This window comes from Passer montanus, unplaced genomic scaffold (genome assembly GCF_014805655.1).
Source record: "Passer montanus isolate IOZ18808 unplaced genomic scaffold, ASM1480565v1 scaffold3, whole genome shotgun sequence".
Taxonomy (NCBI): Eukaryota; Metazoa; Chordata; class Aves; order Passeriformes; family Passeridae; genus Passer; species Passer montanus.
Window position 1 is genome coordinate 16,311,214 of NW_024367707.1, and position 25,898 is coordinate 16,337,111.

Genomic DNA, 25,898 nt, shown 5'->3' on the forward strand with positions numbered 1-25,898 from the left:
TGACTGCTGATGCAAGATAATATCACATCACTGCTCTCTGTATGTGGTGCTATGTGGCCAAGTTAACGCCTGTCCTATAGATTCAGGGTCCCAGCATTCATGTTTCTCATGGCAAAGGTGTGTTAAATGGAAAATGCATGCCTGGGCTAGCAGCCTGTGTAACCAGCACAGCTTTTGCATGGGTCAGGAGAGCACACTTCAAAACCAAGGTCCCTGTTCCTGTGAAAAGGGCACACTGCAGGATTTGCATGCGCCCTGCTCAGCTCACCAGGCTGTCATGGATCTTTTGCCATTTCCATGACTTGCTGGCCCCTCCTCTGGCTCCAAGCATTTGAAGCTGAGCCCTTTGGCCAAACAGTCCTTGCTGAAATGTCAATACACTACCAGAACACTGGCTCACAGGGTTCATCATGATTTCCAGGCAGTATGTGGCTTTGTTTCTCTGCTTTCTGCTACTGATCCCTCTTTCTCTGGATGCAGGTATGTTGCAGGATATAGCTGTAATGGTGTTTACTGGCAATGGCCCTGTTTCCTGTTACTGCAAGGTGATTTCCACTGCAAGTTTTGAGTGCTGTTGTGTGTTTGTCGTGTCTCCTGCTGTGCCTGTGTGTTATTCAAAAGTTCTAATTTACTCTCAGAGATGGCTCCATGCACTTGTTCTGCCAACTAAGGAAAGGCACCTCTAGACTGCTAAATTCATCTGTTATCTTGGTGCACAGACAGCAGGCAAACCACCAGCTGTCTATACAAAGAAAGGAACTGGGATTTACTGTTATTTCATGCAGAACTGGGGCATTTTTGAAAGAAAAGCGTCAATAGCCTGTCACTCAGGTGATGAGTAATAAAAGTGGGTAGGATCCACCCTGTTTCAGTAGAAGGCAGACAAGAAGTAGCTCTTCAGTTGCTCAGTGTATGTCCAAAAACCAGCTCCCATATTAATAAAGCAGATCCAGTGCTCTCAGATTCCCCACTAGCCATTGTGTCTTGTTTGTTGCAGTGAAGAAAGGTGGAAAAAATAGGTAGCAAAGTCAGAAGTGATCCAATACAAAAAAGTCAATAATGAGTGGATGGATGGCCCAAACCATGTGCTCATCCCCAGCCATGTGCTCAGGCATGTTCCTCTGTCATAGTCTGTTCAAGCACTGATACATGTGCCACCTATCTGCAACATAAGGTTAATTAAAAGCCTTTAAAGAGAGCCATACCAAATGCATACATCCTGACTGAAATCAAGGCAGAAAGACCCAGCTGACATTCCCATAATGACCAAATGCTTATGAAGCACCCAGGGATAAATTCAGGGCACAATAATTTATTCTTCTAAGTAACTTTGAAATACAGGGGGAAATTACCACTATTCTACATGTAATTCAGCAGCTATCCTGAATTAGACACAAACTATTATGGAAACACCTCATATCACTTCAAAATGGAATAACCCCTCTCAGCATCTATGATTGGGTGTGTATTGGTGATGGCACGTATGAGTCTGTCTTTCACCATCCCTCAGGGCCCTTTCAGCAGGTAGAAGATAACTCCCACTCTTTTGGAGAGAATGTCCTGGGGAAAGGCAGGCGATATGCATCAGCCTCAATCCCCAAATCTATCCACAAGCAGAGGTGAAACAGTTAAAGCACTGAAATCAAAGCTGTCATGAAGCTCCAGAAGCTCCCCTACAGGGAGGAGAAAAAAAAATTAAAATATCAATACTTTTTCTTGTAGTACATGGAGCAAAATTACACACCAGCACCTGGACTTCTTGTTCCTTATCCTGACCTATACTGGGAGAGCACAGTTGTGTGATGTGCTAAGATCCTGAGGCTGAGGAGCAGGTCAGCATGGGGACCATGACATTAGTGTTTCCAGTGCACACTTCTGCCAGTTGCAAGCTGATGCAACTCTAGGAAATGAGCTCTGCTGATGCCTGCTATCAAACCTATGCACCCAATATCCTTCCAAAGCATGGCAGAGACACACAAGACCCCTTCCTGGCTGTAGTCTGTGGTGATGGCAGGAGCTAGGAGCCATTCACAGGCTCCACTGGGAAATGCAGTCCACATTATCCAGCCTTCCTATGTACCTTAACATAACCTTTTCCACAGAAGAAAATCAAATATATTAAAGCAGTGGTTCAAAAATTGTGGTCTACTAATGATGGGATAAATCCCTTCTTCAGGTCCAACAAGTGGAGGGGTATGAAATAACATGTGACTCTGGGTGAAGGCTGACTGTGGTCCACCTGTCACTGTGACTGACTTATCAAGTACAGAAAAATCAGCTTTTACCATGTACACCAGTGCTAGATAAAGTGACACAGGCTCTCCAGCTGCTACAGCTGTAAGAAACTGCTGCACGTGCTAAGATGCATATGACATGCAACAGTAGCTCAGGAGTCACTGACATGCAGACAACACACACACCCCACTGCTGTAACAGGCCATCTTCTCCTGAACTCCGGAATCTCTAAAATTCCTGTGTTGCCAGTTTACCTTGAGGCAGGCCAGAGAAAGGAGACTCTTCCACATCTGCCCATTTCTTTTCTAAAGTGTCTCAGAAAAAGCTTGGGAGGCAGAAAAGCTTTCAGGGGAAGTGGTCCCCCCACCCTCTCTGTCTGGCAAGCGCAGCCGTATGACAAACAGAACGTGCCGCTGTTTTTCAGTCTTTCTAAAGCAGGAAGAGGCAAGCAACGTTTTGCAAAGACAAAGACGAGCCAACAGCTTCTTTGAAGAGATAAAACTGGGGTCACTAGAGCGAGAATGCATAGAAGAAAGATGTTCCTATGAGGAAGCAAGAGAAATTTACGGTGACATTGAAAGGACAGTAAGTAACACAGGGCTGGGTGGGCACTCATTGTCATAAGGACTCTCCCTACTCAGGGGTGTGCTTTGACACTTTAAACCACCAGAGTTAAAAAAGCACCTTGTGTCCTGCTGTTTGCATTTTTCTTTTCTATTTACAGGGGTACACAGTAGCAGTGAGTTGCAGGAGGGCACACTGCATGGGCAATCCCAAGCAGTAACCATCTAAGGGATGGTGGGAAAATGGATGCTCTCTAAGGCAAACCCCCAGTAATGCCTGCCCTGACAATACTTTAAATTATTGCATTGTGCAACATTTTTTTTCAGTCAATCCCACCTGAGCTATACAGAGCTTTTATATTTGACCCATTTATGTGCATTAAACAAGGTCCTTCTCTATTAGTATATGAAAATAATGTACAACCTAGAAAATATAATATTTTATGGATATTAACTGTCACAAACTATAAAGGCAGAAGTAGCATCACTCTGGCTGTCTATAACCCACACTGTGCAACAAGGGCTGTAAGACTTGACTTGATTCTTCTTTAATTAAATCTCACATCTTTTTCTTCCAGGAAGAGTTCTGGCTCATCTATTCTGGTACGATCATTCAGGATGTTCTAATAGCTGTGGAACACTCCCACTGCTGCAGCTCTTTGCGTGAGCTGGACTGACACTGAGTGTTTTACAGACCCCAACCAGTGTGCCTCCAACCCCTGTCAGAATGGTGGGATTTGTGATGACCAGTTCCAGGATTATGTCTGCCGCTGTCCCGTTGAATACGAGGGAAAAAGCTGTGAAAAAGGTCAGCTGTGGCATAACTTAATAAAATAAAAATGCTCTTATTAATTCAAATGCAAGGCATTGAGATAAACAGTAACAGTCCTTGTAATTCAGGATTTGGACTTGATGATCCTCGTTGGTTCCTTCCAACTCAGGATATTTTAGGATTCTGTGATTCTGCATCATTCCAGCTGTGACAGCTTCTGTTCATAGTGCTTTTGGTGTTGAGGGATGGATCTAACCAGATAGCAGTCAGGTACTGCAAGGCAGCAAGATACTTATTGCCCTATAATGACTTTGTGATTAAAGAAAAAAAAATTGCATTTGCACACCATCTGAGAGAAAAGGAGGAATTTCAAGTGCTGAAGTTATGCTAACTTAGAAGCTCCATGCCTTAAGTAAGAACTACACTGCATATGCACAGACACTACAAAGCCCAAAGGGAAGGATCCAGTGGTTTATGAAGTTAATATGCACCTTTCCACTGATTTCACTGAAACAGAGGACACTGAACATTGAGTGTTACATCCTCAGAGTCTGGACAAGGCTTATGAAGTTAATATGCATCTTTCCACTGATTTCACTGAAACAGAGGACACTGAACATTGAGTGTTACATCCTCAGAACATGCAGAGTCTGGACAAAGGGCTAGGCACTCATCAAGTCTAGGCAGGCAGTCTCAACAGTCACCACAGAGCATCCTCCTGCTAAGTAGCAAAATGTCACAGAATTAAAATTTTTCAGTCATATTTTACAATGGTTATCACACAATTACAGTATCTCCATTCTTGAGACAGCTCAGGTACTGTATAAATGCTGATTGATTTAATTTTATGTATAAATTTCTTAACCAAAGCCTATCCTCCCCTAATCCCTAGAGATCTAGGCCTACTTAGCTTTTGATGAAAAGCAATTTTGATGAAGTTGCTCTGCATAAATCACAGAAATCGTTTTTCCTGCCTTGCTTTCCTGACAACATTCCAATTGCAAGTTATCACTGTTAAGCAGAAAAATCCAAGTCTTGAATCCTAAATGTTCTTTCTCTGCCTTTAGCTGTGGCTGACAAACTGAAGTGCATTTTTGACAACGGTGGCTGTGAACAGTACTGTACTGACAAGCAGTCCAAAATACGACTGTGCTTCTGTGATGATGATTACACTTTAGCCAGTGATGGCGTGTCCTGCATCCCTCAAGGTAAGACACTACCAACCTGATGCTAAGTAGAAAAGTTTTCAATGTGTACATGTCAGGACACACAATGCTCTGATACCAGCTCCTCACCTCTTCTCCATGGGCAGAGTCCCAAATCATACATTTGGCTTCTGGTGCAAGTTAGCCACCCCAGAAAAGCAGAGGTCAGCATGGCCACCAAGCAGAGATCCCTTTGGACTTCTTCCTGGTACCAGAGGTTCAGTCCTCTGGAATGTGGGAAATTCAAGTTTGACCATCCCACCTGGTCAGAGCTGGGAGGGAGCTGAACCTGTCCCTTCCTTTGGGAGCACACTCACTATTAGTGGAGTAGAAAGGAGCTGAGCAGTGGAGAGAAGCTCCTCACTCCTCACCAGGTGATCTAAATAAAGCAGGGCAGCAGGTGGTCAGGGATTTGGGGTCAGGCTGAGGGGTATCTGGTAAATGAAGGGGCTCTGGGCCTCACAAGTTCTTTTTAGCCTACACCCACAGTAGGAAAATACTTTGGGGGCAGATTTGTTTTACTATTGTCTCTCCAATCTGAAACTGTGACTAGATTTTACCACTATATTATTTCAGCACAAGAGTCATGAGAGGAAGAGACCTAGAAAAACAGTTAATCTTTTCCTTTTCCTTTCATTTCTTCTTTCCTTTCTTATTTTCTTTCCTTTTCTTTTCTTTTCCTTCCTCTTCTTTTCCTAATTGTTAGTAATAATATACTTTTGGTATTCCTACAGACATTATGGCTAGATATTTCTTTCATCTAGCAAGGTAAAATTTCAACTGGGACTAGGGTAGTGCAAGTTAATCTTTTTGCCAATACATAAGCTGGCACCTGACTCTTTTGCAGATGCCTACTTGAATTACTTTAATAGAGGGAAAAGGAGACCCCTGGGGATATGAACATAACAACATAATGGACAGAGCCACAGGGAGCATGCAAAGTAATTCTGAGGAGTGGTGCTCCCCTGCACACACTTCAATGGAACTCTCATGCAGAGAGCTGGTAATGACAACCTAGCTCTCAACAGCAGCAATTTCATTAGAAAAAAATGTCTACTAATGTGCTTATCCCTTATTAACAGATTCTGCAGTACCACGTGATGGGAAAGCTGCTTTTGTTAAAAGCTAAAAACAAACAATTCAAAATTCCTCACAGGCTTTTCAGTGCATCTTTCCCTGCAAGGAAGATGTATTTGTTGCTGCTTGTTTCTTGGGGACCAAAATAGCTGTAAAATTGACCATGTGTTGCAAGTAGAAAAAACTGCAACTGCCAGGCTGACAGTCCCCTCACTGTCCCTCTGTCATCTCCCACAATGGCCCAAATTTGTGTTGCCCTACACACTATGGGTATTATGTGCTATGGCTGTTTAATCTTTCACCAGCTGCCAGCAAAAACCTAGTCCTGTTTCTCCATACCTTGCATGTACCTGTAAAAGCCTGATGCTGTCTTCATGTCAGATGAGGTACTTACAGCTCCATGGAGATGTTGCATGCAACTCAGCAGAGACTATAGGACCCTGGCTCCAAAGAGGTAGAAAAAGAGCACTCCTCCTCACAGTGCTATCACAGAGTGAAGGGACTGCCAGACTGAAGGGATGGTGTGCTCAGTTACAGCACAGACACGTGGCACACAGCCACCCCCAAGGGTAGACCTTCTCCTTTACAGGAAAATTCAGCTGGGTGAAGGATGTACTGAAAACATCAAGATTTCCTCTGCACTACAGCTTAACTGCAAGTTCAGTCAGGATTTGATTCTCTCTATTGCCAGTCTTCACGTGCTGGCTCAGGCAAAACAGAGGTGTGCAGTCTGGAAGAATCCAACAGGCCCTGGACACAAGCAAGCAAGATAGTCTGGGAGAGGCACACCAGAAAACACTGTCTGCCCTTGGGACATCTTTGACTCTTCCCAAACAAAGGATGGCAAGATGATTAAGCCTCTGTCTCATCCTGCCATGGATACTGTCAGCAGGGACAAAGAAAATGTGTAGACTGCAGAGCTTGTCAGGGCCACCTCTGCACTCCAGCCTGCAGCCTACCTCATTGTGCTGATGTGTATCTTAAGCAGGTTACTGTCTGCAAAGACCTGTGGTAGGTGACTCCGTGTCAGTGATGCTGTAAGGGCCTCAACTCTAATTGCAAGAGCATTTCTGGCTGTTTCCAAACAAAAAAAGACTACTTACCTGCTGAGCTGCTTTACATTATTTTTGAGAATCCATGCTCCTAGACTAGAAATCAGTTTTTTCAGCTGACTTAGCTTCACTGAAGACATTACACATTTTGCTGTGAATTCAGTACGTTAAAAATCTTTGTTGCCTTTTGTTGTTTTGGGGTTTGTTTTTTGTTTTCTTTTTTCTCAGTGAAATACCCATGTGGAAAAATACCAGTGTTGGCAAAAAAGAATTCAACTGTACATGGGAGAATAGTAGGTGGTTTCATCTGTCCTCCAGGTGAATGTCCATGGCAAGTGAGTTTTCAAAAATCTTTCATTGCTTTTATTTTTTAAATTTCCTTATGAAATCACTACACTAAATTAATAGTTTTAAATCTATGATGTTAAAAATTCATAAAAAGTGCCATGTCTTGATAACCAAATTCCTTCTTCATGCATAGCCAGTAGATCCACCTGTTTCACGTAGGCTCCTTGGCTTTGTTCCAGAGTACCTGGTTTCATAGGAGTAGAGAGCACAGCTGTCTCTGTCTCCTGACCCCTCAGTCCTTAACTTCACTGCCAGCAAGAATTTTAGTTGCAGCTTCCAGGGATACGCTTTGGGCCATAATATGCAGGGTCCATACTACAAGATGAAGAAAATGTCCACGGGAAGACTTCCCTTGCTAAGTTCTCCATGCAGTCAGCATGGTATTGTCGAACACAGTTGCATAAAGGGACAGAAAGAAACAATATGAAACCCATATCTACTGAGATTTATGTCAAGCACATTTGATGAAAGACATAAATTTGCTTTATGTTGGCAGGCCCTTATAATACAGGATCAGAGAGAAAAGTGTGGTGGCACCCTGCTTTCCCCAGGGTGGGTGGTCACTGCAGCCCACTGTTTGGAGCATACTCACCCTAAACAGCTTCGGGTGAGACTGGGTATGTATCCTCCCCTCCTCATCTTATCAAGGGGGTGGCAGCTTCTCAACCTGATAAAATCAGAGTAGAAGGCTCTGGCAGTACAAGGTAATCATCCTTAGAGGTGTCAGACTAGAAACATCCCACATCCTCAAACTTCCAAGGACTCAAGGAGCTACCTGACATGACCTGCAATTAATAACTTTTCCAGGTGAACACAAAATAAATGTTGATGAGAAAACTGAGCAAGAAAGTGGAGTTGCCAGGATGGTCATTCACGAAGACTACAGGAATGGACATGTCAATAATGATATTGCTCTCTTGAAACTGGAAATACCCGTGAATCTCACAGACTATGTGGTGCCAATATGTTTGCCTGAGAAAAGGTTTGCTGTGTATGAGCTGTCCACCATCAAGTTCTCCACAGTAAGCGGATGGGGACGCCTAATAGATGGAGGTGCCACCTCTTCTGTTCTGATGAGAGTTGATTTGCCACGTGTAAAGACACAAGAATGTGAAAAGGAGACTGATTTAAATATCACAGAGAATATGTTCTGTGCAGGAGACCTGTCTGGGGTTAAGGACTCCTGCAAGGGAGACAGTGGTGGTCCTCATGCTACACGGTACAAGAACACTTGGTTTCTGACTGGGATTGTCAGCTGGGGAAAGGGCTGTGCTGTTGAAGGCAGCTATGGGGTTTACACAAGGGTATCCAAATACATCGACTGGTTGAGGAAGCACATGGACTAATGATGTTGAGCCACAGCATTTCCAGGTCGTGTTATTGCCCCCCAATCCCTCTGTACCATTTCCCACTGAAGTATTCCTTCATTATCTTAGATATTTGATACAGGCCATACACACAACACTATTAAAGATTTGAAGTGAGCCTAAGGCCTATTTGAATACATAATATATCTTCCCTCTCAGTGTTGTTTATAAACTTGTGTATCTTGTCAAGCAGGCAGAGAATGACCGTAACAAATCAGACACAATGTCCCTCCTGTTCTGCATCCATTTCTGCTAAAGATCAGAACTACATGCTGAGAGAAAGACTGTCAGCAACATATCATGCAGATCATAAGCCTTCCCCCAGCTACTCTCTCAGCTTCTGGTAATCAGTGAAGTACAGACTTCCTGAGCCAGAAGTTGCATTAGATTGAACAGTCATGAATGAATGCGTTGTCCCTAATTGTGTGCAATCTCCTTTGAACACATTTATGCTTCTGGCTTTCATAACTTCCTATGCTATGGATTCTGTAATATAATGATGAAATAGCAAAAACAAAAATAGAAAAGGTGCTTCTTTTAGCTTATGTTAGAGCAGCTTTCCCTGCAGCTGCAGTGGCAACAGGAAGATTTGAAGGGGAGGAACTGCAGGCACGCTTCAGGACAAGAAATCTGAGAAAAGGTTGATGCCATATTTGCAGGTCTGCTATGAAAACTTGATTTAAATCTTCTTACACCAAGCATTATTGCTGTAAGTCTAGTAAGTGCAATATTTAAACCTATATTTAATGACTGGTAAAGAATACCACTGATTTAATCTTATCTTTGCCTTGGTATTATGCGTGTCTATAGAAGGAGTGCAAATGAAAGGGAATGTTTATCAGTTGTCCAGTATAATCTCAATTGTACTCTTTATCCTGAGATCTAAAACCAGAACAGGATAATTGTCTACCCCTCTGCCAAACACTGACCAAAGACCATTCACTAAAATCTTAAGACATAAATGATAGAACCTGAAGCTCTCTGAAAACATATACAGTTCAAAAATATACTTTCTAACCTTAACATGAAAACACTGAAAAGGTGAGGAAGATAAAACTGAACCAGGAGATTGGAAAACAGTTTAACTATCTCATGCAGAATTTACACTCTAGATTGTTCAAATAATGCAGAGCATCAACGCAATCACAAAAGCTTATCAGCAAGTAGGACACAATTGATCATACTCTATTATTAGGGGAAAATATTGTCACTGTATGGTACATACCATGTAATACTGAACATCCTGTAACCTGTTTTACCGACAGAGAGGAAGTTTTACTGTTCATGTAGGCAGTGAACTGAACTAGGAAAGGCAGCAAATTTCAGAGACCTGAACAAGAAGAGATGTTACAGTATATATGCATACATGCACTAGAGGTTCTCCATGCTCCCAAAGACAGTCCAGTCTCAAGGAGAAAGTAAGCAGTGACCAGCAAATAAAGCCTCATTTTCATTCAGACGAGGTGCTCAGCACTGTAAAACCATCCCTGAGGACCCCTCAAGGTAGAATAGTTTCTGTTTACCATGATCCACAAGATGATTTCTCCTCTAGAGCATTCCAGTGAAAATACTGATATTTGTGAACAAATGACCTCTCAGAAAAAAGGGTAAAACGCCAAAAGAAATCAGTACTAATAACTGCCACATAAAAGTACTTTTTCAAGTCTGGGTTTTAGATGATTTAGATTATTTAGATTATTTCTTTAATAACTGCCACATAAAAGTACTTTTTCAAGTCTGGGTTTTAGATGATTTAGATTATTTTTTAAATATAACAGCCTGCTTAGGAAAGCCAAGAAGATGCAGGAGACCCGATGGCTGGCTCTGGAAGCACCGAGGACGTGGCCTCGGCAGCGCACTGTGAGCCCCCCAAGGAAGGGGAGATCGAGGCCAGTGTCAGGCAGCGCCGGCCGAGGTGGCTGGTGCGGAGCCAGCAGGTCACAGTGCTGGATGAGGACGGGACCAGGGCTGGAGCAGCCAGGATAGCGCTGAGGGCTGGGAGCCCGGCCGTGCCCAGCGCCGGGGCCACGCCGCTTACTGAGGGACCACTCACTTCCCTGCTCCAAAATAACAGGTGCAATTAAAAACAAAACAAACCTCACGCTGCCTTGGGCTTTGAAAAAATAAAGAACAAAAAGAAGAGCGGCCTCATCCCCCCCGATGAGAAATCCCGCCGCGGCTGTCACCCTGTCCCGGCGCTTCCGCTATTTCTGGGCAGGGTGAAGCTGCGCGGCTTCAGTCTCACCCCGCCCGAGGGGGCGAAGACTTCGCCTCCCGTCCCTCCCGTCCTTCCCGTCCCTCCCGTCCGTGCCGTCCCGTCCGTGCCGCCGGCGCGGCCCCGGGAGCGGCCCGGCGGCGCCGCCATGGCCGGGCCCGTGCTGCTGCTGCTGCTCTGTGCCGCGCTGCCCGCCGGCCTCCGCGCTCAGGGAGCCGGTAAGGCGGCTCCTTTTCCATCTTGTCGGGACGGGGGAATCTCCCTTCCCAACCCTGCTGGGGGCGGGCGATGCTGCGGGCCGGGGCGCGCACCGGGACAGTGCCGGGAAGGGAGGGGAGCGGGCACCCCAGGGCTCGCCTTCCTCGGCAGGGTCAGTTTCCCCACGGCTGAGGGCTTATCAGCACCTGTGCCGACCCCGCACGCTGCCGTAAGGCGGGGAGCTGAGCTTCGGGGGCAGGGAGCTGCTGCGGGCATCGCGGGGCCCGCGTAGGAAAGGGGCTGGCCGCCCTCGCAGCCCGGGCAGGCGCTCCCGTGCGTGAGGGAAGCGTGGCCGAGCCGTGCCTGGGCGCGCTTGGCCGTGGAGGAGCTGGGGCACGGCGGGGGAACAGGTCCCGCTGCCCTCTTGTGCCGCCAGTCAGCGCCCAAGCCCAAGGCAGCATCACAAATAACTTCTCAAAAGCTGTTAACTCTTCCTTCAGTGAGTCAGACTGCTTGGGGTGTAAAACAAGGTCTTTGGCATGTTTCTGGAATATCCCGCTTCGGTTGGCCAATGCCTGTTGCTCCTTAATGTCTCTAAAGAAGAAAGTATGGTAGAGAGCTTGGGAAGAAGAATGAGCAGCCTCAGAAAGAGGCCAGTTCAAGTCTACAAAAACATCCGCTTACGTGGGTGGCGTGAAAGCCAAGGAATATAGAGGCGATAACCCCACCGGCTGTGTCCTGTCAGTTTCCTGTCACTGAAGGAGGGGATTTGAGGGCAAATAAGATAGTGGGTGAATGAACTAACAGTCGCTGAGCTGCAAGTTAAAAGTACTTTCTGTAAGCCTTCCTTGAGAGGAGCCTTTTCAAAGTAAGTGGGGCCTCAAATTATGCGAGGGTTTGCTTAATATAAATAACACAAACAGAACTTGCCTCCCTGAGGATGATCCATCGATTTCAGTGAAAGCAGAATAAGTCTCCTCTGTGCTCTCTTGGAGGCTATTAGGATATATAATTACTTTTAGCGAGTTTATTTATCATGAAATTAAGCTGCATGAAGAATGGTCCAAAAGGAATGTGCAATGCTCCCAGTGAGCATAAGTCATTGTCCTTGAAGTCACATCTGTAGCACGTTCTTCCACATTCCAGCCTAAAAAAAAATTGGGAATATAAGAAATATTGGAAAGTATTTCCTCAGTGCAAATTCCAGGTGCTAGAACTTGATTAAATACCACCTTCCAAACTCTTCACACTTTCCTAGAACATACACTCTTTACAGGGTAATTAGCAACTTATTTTATCCCGGGAGGTCATTCTTCCCCTGTACTGGGCACTGGTGAGGCCACACCTCGAGTGCTGTGTCCAGTTCTGGCCCCTCAGTTTGGGAAGGACCTTGAGACGCTCGAGTACATCCAGAGGAGGCAACGAGGCTGGTGAGGGGTTGGGAACACAAACCCTGTGAGGAACGGCTGGGGGAGCTGGGGGTGTTTAGCCTGGAGAAAAGGACACTCAGGGGTGACCTTATCACTCTACAGCTTCCTGAAAAGTGGCTGTACTCAGGTGGGGGTTGGTCTCTTTCTCCAGGCAGCAGCTGACAGAACAAGAGGACACAGTCTTAAGCTGCATCAGGGGAAATACAGGTTCGATATTAGGAAAAAGCTTTTTATGGAAAGAGTAATAAAGTACTGGAATGGTCTGCCCAGGGAGGTGGTGGAGTAACCATCCCTGGATGTGTTTAAAAAAAGACTGGATGTGGCACTCAGTGCCGTTTAGTTGAGGTGTTAGGACATGGGTTTGACTCAATCTTGGAGCTCTCTTCCAACCTAGTAATTCTGTGATTCTGTAATCACCCCAGCATTCAGAGGAAGTCATTCCATTCAAGACTGAGTCTTGAGCAGGAGCAGCAGAAATACAAGCCCTCATTGGCAACCTTTGCAAGATTAAAAAGAGTAGGAGAGAATTTTGGGGTCCTACATTTTGTTCTGAGGCTACTGATTCTCAGAGAGACTCCTCTGAGAGATCTCGGGATGTATCAGCCTGTGTGAGGACTAACCTCGCAGGTAATGTGTACAGGTACCGTGGTCTGTTTTGGCTTTGTTTCTACTTCACTCATTTGTCGTGACTCCTTTCCACCACCAAATGTTACCCACCTGTATAATTTTTCTCTGCTATCTAGTATTCATCAAGAAAGAAAATGCCGACAAGTTCTTGGAAAGAACAAAACGTGCTAACTCTTTCTTAGAGGAATTGAAGAAAGGGAATATTGAAAGAGAATGCAATGAGGAGCGCTGCTCAAAAGAAGAAGCAAGAGAAGCTTTTGAAGACCAGGAGAAAACTGTAAGGATGAACTAATATGAAATATAGGTCTATATATTTCATGTTTAAAAATTACTATTCATGTCCTTTGAGCTGGGCATCAAAACTCACAAGTTGTTTCCAATCACTTAACACAGAGAACAAATAGTGATTAACTGGGGGTGGAATTGCTAAGACAATAATCATCCCATAACAGTCTTAACTGAGCTCTTGCATGGCCAACCCAGGTTAAATCCTCCATTCTTTTACCTGTTCTGATCTGTTTAATTGCCATTGAATGTTATTTGACGTTCAATGGCTTTGCTGATATCAGTGTTGAAAATACGTTCGTTCACCCTGTCTGGGTTACATCCCTGAGTGCCATGACTGTGCCCAAGGCAGTCCACGGGGAGGCTGAGAAGGCAAATGCTGACATGGAACCTCATGAGGGAATTTTACTGAACTTATCTCAAGCAGCTTTGCTTGTAATTTTGTAGCTTTCTTTATCTGAATTGAGAGAATGTATACTGTGAACAGTTCATAAATGCCTTAATGTTGACTGGAATGAAGTTTGTGTGACTCTTGTGTCACCTGCCCTACCCCAATGGCTTGCTTAACTTTAGACAGAAATGTGGTTTGTTCCCAAGCTGAGGGGAAATTTAAAGAGATGGGGCAGCTGTGTGGACTGTAAGTAGAAAAGGTGGTATTGCAAACACAGACTGTAGCTATATGGTTGTTTAGAGCTACCCTGGAACTGGAGCTAAGGCCAGATTCACTTCCCTTTAGCATTATTTGATGTCCAGAATGTTCTTGGAGTGGCCCTGAGGTGTCCTGGGTGGGGAGTCCTGGGTGCATCACCAGTGTACTTCAGATGACAAATGTTGATTTACCTATAGCAGAACTGGCACAGCCTGTTCTGCCTGGTGACCAGATGCCACTGGAAAGGACTGCCATGCACAGCCAGCATCCTGGAGTCCTCAGTGCACATGGACAGGAGGACACAAATCAGACAAAATATTTTTAAATGTCAGGATTTGTGAGGTCCTGATTGATGGGAGTGTGGGGTGGGGATCAAGACTGAGAATTTGGCATTATGGGAATATAAGTAAATTCAGTCAAAACTGGTGGAAAGGTAATTATGCAGGAAATCTAGAGGCTTATGCTGAATGGTCACACTGGAAAAACTCTAAGGAGGTTCAGATATTTCTGAAAAATGCACAAGACTTGTTTCTGTAGAGCTGGGAACCATATGGATCATATGGTTTTAAGTTATTAAATGGTAGTAGTGGGCTGCTAGGCATTGTATGTATCTATTATGTAAATATTTCCTTTAACAATTGTTAGCTGCAAGTATCCTGTGTATGAAAAGTCTAATATTTTTCTGAGGAATTTAGTAATTCTTCTCTAACTTTATTTCTTTTTCTTCTCCATTTCCCACACTTACTTGTAGGAGGAATTCTGGAACATCTATGTAGGTAAGAAACACCCTGTGTTTATTTAGAAGATTAAGCTTCTTTATTGCAAGGTTTGAAAGGGTGCACCTCTTAAGTAACCCTTTCCTGCTCCCTTGTTTCCTCTCTTTTCACTCTGAGACACCCTCACGTTGTGTTTCCTCTGAAAAAGGAATCTGATTTACTGCCTGCCATTGATTGAACTCAGTTGCTTCATTTGAAGGCAAGGTTCAGCTGTCTCCAGTTGCTGGACTGACCTTTGTCCTCTCAAAAAAATAACAGTGGTCCTTTGCACACAAGGGACAGTGAGGAGCAGAAACTGTGTGGGACTGCAGATAGTTTTCCTTCAGAGGGGTAGCTCCAGATAGGAGAATTCAAGATGCATTTAAGAGACAGATGAGTCTCTTAAATGCCATAACCAACACAAAGTTTTAATTACATTGCATAGTCATTTGCCAATTTCTTTCCTTCCATGCCAAAGTGTTGTTGATTCCTGTCTTAAAGAGCATTTTTTGGTTGTGTTTTTTACAGAATTCTTTGGTATTCAAGGAAAATATGCCAGTAGATACTACCTAACTTTCTGTTTTTTTTATCTAAGTATGTGAGTTTTATTTATTAGGGTTCTAGTGTTTGTAAGCACTGTGCAAGGACAGATTTTTAATGTATTACTGTTTGATAACATGTTCTCCAGTAAGTATATGTCCAATTTGCACACTAGGAGGAGTGCCTCAAAAATGTTGACCAAAGACAGCTCAGCTTTGTCTTTTGGAATCTGCAGAAAAATGAAGACAGTTACCATGAAGAAGACACAGACTTTCACAATCCTCTAAGCACAGGATGAACTCTGCAACCTACAGACTAAAATTTCAAGCAAAGCCTGTGTCAGTGTTACAGTAAAGAGGATTGGAATATTTCAAACCAGTTTCTTATGAGAATACAAGCAGCACAAATCAGTGCCAATGCTCTTAGCAGAAGTGTTAGTTTTCATAAATTTTAAACCACAGTCCACAAATGCTTTATGAGTGTTCAGAAGTATTGAAAACCACAGCTATGTTCAGCCAAGTTACTAGAACGATTTGTTCTTGCTTCCTGTTTTAGTAGGGGATTCTGCAATTTGTGCAATATTGATATAAAAACTTATTACCACAGATGCAACTACAGTGTAGGGTAAGAGCTAAATAAGTATGTTTTCTAACAATAGGATGCTGCTTAGGTAAGACCACTACAGAATAGACTGCTATGGCACTGCAGAGGAGGCAGAAACCAGAAGTTATGATGCAGGCCTTCAGTCTGTCTTTTTTTGGTTGATGTTGGTCTTGTCTTCCCTCTGTTAAGCATGGACATCAGTGTCCAGATCCTCCATGGCTGGTGCATTTGGAGAGCTCTTGGTTTTGGCCCAATGCAGTTAGAAAATGCATCTTGATGTGTGGGTACAGTACACAAAGCCCAGCAGCTGTTCCCCATGACAGGCAGAGCTGCAGCAGATGAGGTTATGGTCCAGAAATACCACACAGGGAGCATGCTGGGTCCTTAGGATGAGTAGCTTCTTGCAAGTTGTTTCTGCTATGGACATTGCTGTTTCAGCTGCTCCAAAGAAGGGCAGAACAAGTGGTAAAATAGAGGGTAAGATCATGTTATCTAAAGCAGCAAATTATAAAGTGTCACTTTTCTAGATATCTTGCATTTTGTTTGCAACAGAGCAAAAACTATAGGGAAATGCAAGGGGCCAGAAGTTCAATATCCTTAGGCAGTAGTTGCAATGTCCTGTCAGCTCTTACAGGCTTCACTGTATGTACATTCTGACCACAATCAAAGAATATTCTGGGTTGGAAGGACCCACAAAGATTATGCAGTCATTGACCATTCATAAATGAACGGCCCATACAGGGATCAAATCTGCAGCCCTGTCCATAAAATGTTTACCCACCACAAAAATTAGCAGCCTGCAAAACTTTTCTCCTCAAAACCTTTATTTTTATAGAAACTGAAAATGTTAAGTAATTATAATTAATGCTACTTACACATGTACATTATAGCACTTTTATAAAAAGATTGCAAACTGCAGCTTCACGGGGTCACAGCCATTTTAGATGGAACTGTCTACCCTATGGTCAGAGAGCACTTCAGGGTGATTTCCAGGCCATTTTTGCAAGTTACATTTTGGTTCTGTCTGAGACCGTCCACTCAGGCAGCACTCCTGAGGGCAGGGTGATAAAGCAGATAAAGCCAGCGTTTAGGTTCAGAAATACACCCTCGTGTCTCAGTTTCACCCTCGAGTTTGGGCCTCGTATCAGAGTTTTACTCTTGAGTTGGGCCTCGTATTAGAGTTTTACTCTTCAGATTGAGCCAACCAAAATGAATTCCTGTATTTGCACATTGTTTGGGGGGTAAGTCCAAGGGATGGGGTGATCTGGAATCTGCACTCAGCCTGCTCAGTCAGTCAGTGCCTGAGGGACGTTACTCAACAGTGGGAGTGAGGTAATGTGGAAGCCAAATGTTAACTTGATATAAAGACAATCTAGACTCTGTAGCAGTAGAAGTCAATCTGCAGCCTCTGCATGCAGGAATGCAATGCTAGGAGAGACGTGGAGGGACACATACATGTTGCAGTAAGCAGGAGATCATGGATGTCTAAATAAAGAGGGGTTTTGCTTTATAAGAATTGTACTTTATTCTAGTTTAATTTGTACACTCTGCTCATCGGAAAAAATATACGTGCACATTCACTGTTTTCTGTATCTTGTTCTGGATTGTGTATGGCTGAGGATTGGAAAACTCCTTGCATGGCAGCGGTGACGCGCGGTGAGCTCGGAGCACAGGCATGGCGGGTGACCGCGGGACAATGCGGCTTCTTCCCGTTGTCCTCCTCTTCCTTCAGATGAGGCAGACAGGTAGAGTGTTTGCTTCAGCTTGGCTTTGTGCTGCTTTGCCTAAGCCACACAGGTAGTTGCCAATAGTTTTCTTTGTGGGGCAGGGGACATGAGTGAGCACCTCTGCTCTCTCAGAGTGACCAGCTCTGCTGTCTCACCCACCTTGCTCCACTTGGCCAGCTGCAGTGCAATGATATCCAGGGCTGAGGCACATGGGGAATTCCATTTTGGAGTGCCAATTGTGTCAGTGTAAATTATGGGGTCAGTATGTTGATATGTAGTGTTTTCAAAGGCTCAGCACAATTAATGGGCTATTTCTCATATTCTCAGGAGACATGATAATTAAATAATCTTTGCTAACTATTGATAAGCTACTGAGGGTCATAATGAACCCCACAATATTTAATAGTGTAGAGGGGAATGAGATCCCTACCCCATCACCAACTGTAGTTTTTTACATCTCCACTAAACCATCACATCTCCACTTGATAAATCATCCCTCCTCTCCTTTAGGTTGGACCATGAGATCTTCTCTACAGAGTAAGTTTATGAATCACGTTGTGGACATGATGCATGCCTTATGTTTTAGTTTTGCTGTTGTCTCTGACTGGAGACAACTGAACAAACACCTGAGTCATCACCATTGCAAGAGCTATGAGTTAGGGGTGGATTTTGACATCCCAGACATGAGATGGGAGAGGTACTTAGTGGGACACAGGGTGCCCTGAGAGTCTTCAGAATGTTTCAAGGAAGATCTCATATAAACACGTCAAAAGCACTTATATGCATTTAATGTTAAAATATAGACTAGAAGTTGATGACAAAACAAAGATGGAAGATAACTTCCATGAAATTAACTGTAAAAATGATGGAGTTCATTAATGAAGTAAAGAAAAAGAACAAGAGAATAATATTAAAGTATTTTTAAAAGAAAAGCTGCTTAAAATCCCCATGAACCCCCAAAGGATTGAAGGCATCTGTCAAAACTGTCCCAAGGTCAGGAAAGTACAGGACAATTGATTAAAACTTTGACCTCACCTCCAAAACCAAGTGTTAAAGTGCCTAGCTGTGTATTAAGAATTGTAAACATCCTGACATAAAACAAGAAAATCTGAGAAGTAAATACAATAATAAAAATGTGATATGAAAATCAAGAGCTAAGTATTTGAATAATGGAAGAAAGAACATGAGTGTTAGTCTGTGCCCGATGGAGAAGAAAGTCATTCTTCCTTAAGGTACCAAATAACTTGCACCCAACAAGGAGGAAAGAAACTGCTGAACTGCACTATTCATGAAAAAATCACATCAAATTTCTCCAAGGGAAAAATCACATCACTTTTCCCCAAAGACAGGGTGATGGACTGTGTGGCTGCAAAAGATGGAGTAAACCTCAGGTCTCTCCTTTAAGGGAGGCTTCTAACATCATTTTATCTGACACTTTCATTGCAACAGAAAGAAAAACATCTGTAAATTTGGTGCCAATCTGGTCAAGAAACTGTGCTACTTGATTGAAAGATTATATGGAGTGCAAATCTCCATACCTCTGAAGACCTCTGACACTGATATTTTCCACAATAACATGCAAGACAAAAGAGAGTGTTTTCTCACTGTTTTTTTACCTCATTCCAGAGTGGAAGGACTACCATAAATTGAGATGAGCATTCAGGCAGTCTTGGGAAACTGAAACGCCAGTCCAATGTAAATAGAAGGCAATTATGTAAACACAAAACCAAAATTTCACCTTTGATCCCACAACATGCAACCACAGAGATTTGTAAAATATGTAACAAAAGCAAGACTTCTTTGTTTTCATGAGGATGAACAGCTAGGACAAGAATTAATGGGATCCCATCACTCTAAGGGCTACTCAGATTAGATATTAGGAAAGACTTTTTAGACATTATAAGGCTAATTAAGGAGTGCGTTAATCTGTGTGGGTGAGCTGTGGAATCTCATCAGAAACCTGTAGGAACAGGTTAGACACCCTCTTTAGGTTCAGTTTACTTGTTCTTGCACAGTTAGAGCCAGGAAGAGCTCTCTCACTCTGCCTGTGACCTTGCAATACCAGGACTGAGCTAAGGTAGCATGAGCCATAAACAGATGGAAAAGGAATATTGCAAGGATCTACCAAGAGCCCAATAACTCGTTTGTTACTGGTGCTTTAGTTGTTGGTATTTTTTGCCTCTTACCCACAGCCATGCTCATCTTTGCCTCAGTACAATGGCTGTTCTGGCAAGTACAGATTGCTCCTTGAATTGCCCTCTGAGAGCTGTTAGTTACAGCTGGGAAACACAGCATAAGATGTAGAATAATAGTGCTCTACCTAATGTTGACAGCTTACCATTTTTCAAATAATACAACTATTATGAATGCCTCTTGCAGGAATTGTACAGTATTTACTAAAGTGCTGAGGTGTTTGTGAGCCAGCTTTTATAAGCTGCCTGTGCTTTTATGAAGTAACCACAATCCTGTAACCTGCCTATATATTTGTCTCCTCTGCAGTTACACCAGGTGATGCAAGGTCAACTTGAGAACTGTGAGCAGTTCTGAAAAACTGAAGGTGGAGGAATCATAAGTTCCTGTGCTGCTGGCTGTGCCCTGGGCAATGATAAAGCCTGTGTTTCTGTAGGTACAAAGTACATTTATAGTTCATTCTATGGGATACATCACACCTGTACCACATTCAAGAAGTGCTGCAGTGTTTCAGTGCCACTGTAGCATAGCAAAACACTGTAGCAAAATTAAAACATAAAAATAATGTTAATTGTTCAGGCCTTTCACATGACTTACTTGAGCTGTTGATAACAAATTTAGTAAGATCTTAGCCAGAGGACATAATTTAAGTAACATCACATTATGCAGCTGTGAGGGATGTATGGCAGCAAAAATAGCTCAAGAAAGTATTTTGTGCAATTGGGTGTGTTCTTTCAGGGCACTGCAAAATCCATGTCCCAGCAGGGGGAAAACCATATCAGAAACTGGTATTTTCACCAGGGCTCAGATTCCTCTTCTCCCAAAGACTGAAACAGTCCTTTCATGCTATGGAGGATTTTGTTAGAAAGTAACAGGTTAGAGTTTTTGATTGATAAAAGTTGGTGTCTAGTTTCAAGGCCTCTGAGACATGCTGAGCACCTACAGATCTAAATAGGTAGAAATCCAAGAAATTTCTCCCTTTACAGTATACTGTTCACAAAGACTCATTATCATTTATTAGTAGTAACATCATGTGACTGAGTTATATTTCACTTGTTTCTCCTCAAATATCACCTGTTCCATCTGAAAGAAATACAATCTGCCTTTCTCTTTTCTTCTAACAACAGGTTTTCTGCAGTTTTCATGTGGCAACCTAAATGCATTAATAACCACTGATACTGAATTTAATTCCATCAGTTTTGCCTTCATTCAAATTGAACATTAACAATTACTTAGTCTATTCTTCTGTGTCTATGTTATAATACCCTTTGTAATTTAATGCCAAATTACTATCATGAGCTTATGATTCCAAGCATAGAATACTTTACTTTATTTTCCAATAAAAATATTTATTAACAGCAGGTACATAACAATAATTATACTAATAATGGAAGATATTTAACTTTCAAATACTTTGAAATGCTGAACCCACTTGCCTACTTGCTTAAAATGGGTAAGTTTAAAAAGAAATTAAAATTATTTTAATTTTTCAGACATTCTGATCTTTTTGCATGTGCAAAGTTTTTGTTAATATCTTGAAAAATGTAGCAGAGCCATACATGACAAGGACACCTCACTTGCATATCTAATTAGATTGCAAAACACTGCCATCAAGGAGTTTTTCTTCAAATGAATGTTAAGCAAGTTTTCTCTTGTTTTCATGAAGGGTTGATTCTCTGAAAGTGACCTGCTTCCCTGCAAACCATTTTCCTCCACTGTAGGTGTCTATCTGTAACTCTAAAGGCTGCTTTTGGCTGAAAAACTCGTGTTCCAGCAGGTTTGAATAATTGTGGTAAAAACCAACTCAAGATGCAATGGAAACTAGCTGTACTTTCCTGACCATAAAACTATTGTTTATACCAAGGGCTTCATCAAACGAGCTCTGCTGAGTGGCACTTCAGTGACAAAAATTGCTTCCAACAGCAGCTGCTCTGCAAGGCTCCTTGCATGTCACTCAGCTTGGTACCTCAGGGACAGCACAGGCACCATGGCCCACAGAGGTGGAAGACCATAGTCCTCCATTTCCAATATATTGGCTTAAATCAGCTATTTTTGAGCTCAAGTGGAGGCTGGTAACACCAGCTGAGCATTCACAGAGTGTGTTCAGTGTTATGGACAGGGGCTCTTTGCTGTCAGCAGGCAACACACACTTCGAAGTCCCAGTACCACCCATACAAGAAGAATTTTGATTATGCCTTTGGAGTCCAGCTCCCACATAAGGCTCAGAAATCACAAACTAGATGGCAGAAAGTCACAGGAATCACAGCAAACCCAGATGCCCATCCTGAAAATGAGGAGTCCACTGAGGCCTTAAGCAGACAGTCACAGGGGAGGCTGGTGTTCACCCAGCATGTCCCCATGGCAGGCAAGGAGCCTGCACTGGTGGCCACTTTCTCCTCATCCAGCCCTGGGCCCAAGAGTGCCAGGCTTCCCTGATGTCAGAATTTGGGTGGGTAATTCTGCTCTCCTGTGCTGCTGCACAGGTCTCCAGCCCTGAATGATCTTGTATCCTCATTTCAGCATCAAGCAAGTGCTGAGAGGGGCGGCCCAGGGCAGAAGTGGGTTGCGGGTATGGGATTGCTGGTGAGTGCTCCTCATTGTGTCCCTTACTACAAAAATAAGAAACTGTCCCAAATTTTATTCTCCATATGCGAGATACAGAATTCTAGCAGATCTTTTCTTACCCTCTTGTTGCTCCTCACCGCCTCATTTATCTCTTGATTAACAGTGAAATACATGGCCGAATTTATAGACTAGACAGTTTCTTTAAGCTTGGCTTGACCTAGTGTATTTTGTATATGTAGAAGCCAAATATAAACTAGGGAGGAATGTGGGCAGGTATGGCTGAGCTGATGTAGTTAAACTGGTGTAAATCTAACATTACAACTTTATGCAATTTCCTGTGTTGGCTAAACACTGAAGAATTCCAGATGCCTCATTCAGATATTAGCAATAACTGTTTCGACAGCATGTAGATATTATTCTGGGACTGTTCCATACTTGAAACTTCAAATATTAACATTTACTATTGTTGTTTATTAAAAAGTAGTTTATCACAAATTCTAGGCACTAAAAAATTAGTCATAACATTTATACTTAACCTACCAGAGTAAAGCAAAAATTGTAGTTGCCTTAACTCCAATTGCCAGACCATTTAATTCCCAAAGAGACTTCACACAAATTGAGGAATACCAAATATATATGTGAATTTATAGATTTTTGTATGCAGAATGTTGAAGTTTTAAAAGACAACAAGTATCTCTTTTCTCTTTAAGTCTCACTATATTGCTCTACAAATGAGGCAAAATTCTTCTCTGTTGAGGCTCGTCTATCATGAGTGCCATAGCAATACTGTAATGAAGCCCAAAGTTTTCATTGAAAACATTATTTGAATTTAAAAGTTCTGATTTTCTACTTGCTTGGCATTTTGTCAGCCCTCTAAAACCTCTCCAAAATGTATATGATTTGCTACGGCTTCAGGATACAGGACTGGTCAATTTTATTTGTACAGCACATTACATGTAGAGAGTGCAAGGAACTTTGGTCCCTTCTATTGTTGATTTGCCTTAGACTTGTTGGTATTGTCTTATTAGCAGCTACTTTCATTATCTGGCATGGGGATGGCAGACAAGAAAAGGTAAGAACCAATGCACGAGTGGAGAAAATGTATGGCCATGCTGAATTGGATACAGAAACTTTCAGCAGCAACAGCAGCAGCACAGTCTTTCTCAAACTGGAGAAACATGTCACATTTTCTGAAGATGTTGTCCCAGCATGCCTTCCAGAAGATTTTGCTAGATATATTCTTGTGGAAGAGGTTTTACAGTGACTTCTGTGAGCCAGAAACAAGTTTGATAAGAGGATCCATGTTTACCCCTGAAAGAATCTTCTACCAAGGCCGTTGACATAAAAACCAAGAAAGAAAGAAGGACAAATAAGATCTCTTCAGAAACAAGTTTGAAAAGAGGATCCATGTTTACCCCTGAAAGAATCTTCTACCAAGGCCGTTGACATAAAAACCAAGAAAGAAAGAAGGATAAATAAGATCTCTCATGTATCTGCAACTACCTGCTCCAATAAGCACTTTGTTTGTCTTTCCTGACCAATGAGTAAAGTGTAAACTTTTGAGTCTTGTAAGAATGTAAAAAGTATGCATGCTGTAATAAAACTGGATTTGAAGCCTTCTGAAAATGGAGTGTTGCGTTGCATTGTGACCATCTCAACTACAACATATTCTGATGAATTAATTAGAATTGTCAGTGGCTTTGAGAACATATATACAGAAAAAAACCCTAGAAAATGCAAATCCACTCATGTATCCAGAAGTGTTTAATTAACTGTGCATGTCACTGAGTGAAATGAGTTGTTAGATGAGGTTTCTTGAATTGGAAAGGCTTGCTTGCTGTCACCAAAATCACTGCTGTTCTGACAGCTTCTTGCTTTCTTTCTGAGATAATTTCTTCACCAGCATTATTGATATAATGGCTTTGGCTATCATAAAGTGAATGCATTTCATACCCTACAAGTTACAATATTGTTATATGTTATTATTTATATGAAGTATTATTTAGATCATTCACAACTGAAAAAAAAAATTAAATCTGCAAGGGTAACTAATATTTCAAGACTAATAAAAGCCTAACTATCTTATCATCTGAGCCTGACATCCTCTGTCTGCCTTATTTCAATCCAGAGAAAAAAATTATTTGTTTTGCAGCTAGTTCAGTGGTATGTAAAAAATTGTGAAGCAGATTTTGAGGTATTTGTGCCCCTACAGAAAAAGTACTCTGTGTTGTACTTCAAAAGGTGTTTAGTATGTATTTTGGAAGAGAAAAGAAAGATGTTACAAACTGGATTGTGGCATAAAATGTGCAATATTTTTCTCATTCCCTGCTTTCACCATATCCAGTTTTCCAGTGTGAAAGTCACCATGAAATGAATAGAGCAGTCAGCCTTGTTCTGCAACGATTGCTGTCTGGTTTGCCTATAAAAACTCAAAAAACCCACTCTGGAGTCTGTCCCATTTGTATTATTTCCCTGCCACTTTTCTCTGACATGTCCTGAACTTCAGGCTGCTAAATGAACTCGATTCAGGAGTGACAGTGCTTTGTAGGCCATGGTGTTCAAGCCAAGGATAGAAGCTCAGCCCCCGATGGCTGCATATGTCACTCCCTGACATCACTGCTCCGAAGGATATACCCCTGTTTGAATTCCACAGGACCTCCTTTGAAACCTCTGGTTATAGCTCAGCCCTAAACTATAGAAACAGCCAGCCTGATACATGGAGCAGGGGGCCAGGCTCGGATGTGTCCCAGGGACTACAGGGAGGCCATAGCACAGGGCTGGCTCTTCCTGGCCCATTCCCTCATTGCCATCCATCTCTCCTCCCACCCAGCCCCTCCATGGCCACTTGTCCCAGTCCTGCAGCACTCCTGGTTTATTCATAATCAGTTACAGAGGGCACAGACACCTCTGATGCGCTCTGATTGCTGTCTTCAGCTCAACATGCATGCAGAGGAATCAGCCATCTGAGCTTCTCCTTCCTCACCTCCCAGTTTGCATTGCCAGGCATGACACACCACCATCAACCTCCTCAGATATTCAGTACCAGATAAGAACACATTCTGTCTGCAGGGACACTTACCACAGCTGCTTAATTGTACAGAGAACTGCAATCCTCACTCAAGACACACAGCCAGGCACACATCATCAGTGCTCTGCCTCAGTGCTCTTTGGGTCTGCACAGACAGGATAGAGTTTTAACTCCAGTCATCCTGAAGATGCACTTTGAAACTTGAATAAGCTTTTTTGCCATCCTATTTCAATACAGATAGAGATTTTTTTTCCTGTCATAAATGCAGAAATCAATCTCCAAAAGCAGTCCAGCAGTGTGACAGTTGCACAAGTCCACAGAATCCATGTCTCCCATGGCTTGGAAGTCAGGTTGATGGCAAAAGCCAGTTCCTCCACCCAGTTACAGATGTCTGGGCTGTGGGTGGAAGATGTCGGGTGCAGTCTTTGCACTGGTGCTGCTGAGGTCATGTTAGGACTTCCCTCCTG

At 42.8% G+C, this 25,898-nt stretch overlaps 2 protein-coding genes across 2 annotated transcripts; both read left to right on the top strand.

Annotated features, from left to right (window-relative positions):
* The first annotated feature begins 344 nt into the window (after positions 1 to 344).
* LOC120504727 (coagulation factor VII-like) lies at positions 345 to 9,391 on the top strand. Its single transcript, XM_039714511.1, has 8 exons — positions 345 to 480; positions 2,660 to 2,820; positions 3,377 to 3,401; positions 3,493 to 3,606; positions 4,638 to 4,778; positions 7,133 to 7,239; positions 7,749 to 7,869; positions 8,060 to 9,391. Exons 1-8 carry the CDS (start codon positions 411 to 413, stop codon positions 8,596 to 8,598), a joined length of 1,278 nt encoding a protein of 425 aa, XP_039570445.1. The 5' UTR covers positions 345 to 410; the 3' UTR covers positions 8,599 to 9,391.
* A 1,471-nt stretch (positions 9,392 to 10,862) lies between these two features.
* LOC120504536 (coagulation factor X-like) lies at positions 10,863 to 14,932 on the top strand. The gene is made up of 3 exons (XM_039714099.1): positions 10,863 to 11,052; positions 13,206 to 13,366; positions 14,775 to 14,932. Exons 1-3 carry the CDS (start codon positions 10,983 to 10,985, stop codon positions 14,823 to 14,825), a joined length of 282 nt encoding a protein of 93 aa, XP_039570033.1. The 5' UTR covers positions 10,863 to 10,982; the 3' UTR covers positions 14,826 to 14,932.
* The last annotated feature ends 10,966 nt before the right edge of the window (positions 14,933 to 25,898 follow it).

What these genes read in the sequence shown, in the direction of transcription:
- LOC120504727 (XM_039714511.1), top strand. Translation starts at nt 411, where the DNA reads ATGATTTCCAGGCAGTATGTGGCTTTGTTTCTCTGCTTTCTGCTACTG. An exon ending in CCCTCTTTCTCTGGATGCAG is followed by an intron (nt 481 to 2,659) that starts GTATGTTGCAGG and finishes GCTGTTTTTCAG; the next exon opens with TCTTTCTAAAGCAGGAAGAG. An exon ending in CAGGTGAATGTCCATGGCAA is followed by an intron (nt 7,240 to 7,748) that starts GTGAGTTTTCAA and finishes TTATGTTGGCAG; the next exon opens with GCCCTTATAATACAGGATCA.
- LOC120504536 (XM_039714099.1), top strand. Translation starts at nt 10,983, where the DNA reads ATGGCCGGGCCCGTGCTGCTGCTGCTGCTCTGTGCCGCGCTGCCCGCC. An exon ending in CCTCCGCGCTCAGGGAGCCG is followed by an intron (nt 11,053 to 13,205) that starts GTAAGGCGGCTC and finishes TCTGCTATCTAG; the next exon opens with TATTCATCAAGAAAGAAAAT. An exon ending in TTGAAGACCAGGAGAAAACT is followed by an intron (nt 13,367 to 14,774) that starts GTAAGGATGAAC and finishes ACTTACTTGTAG; the next exon opens with GAGGAATTCTGGAACATCTA.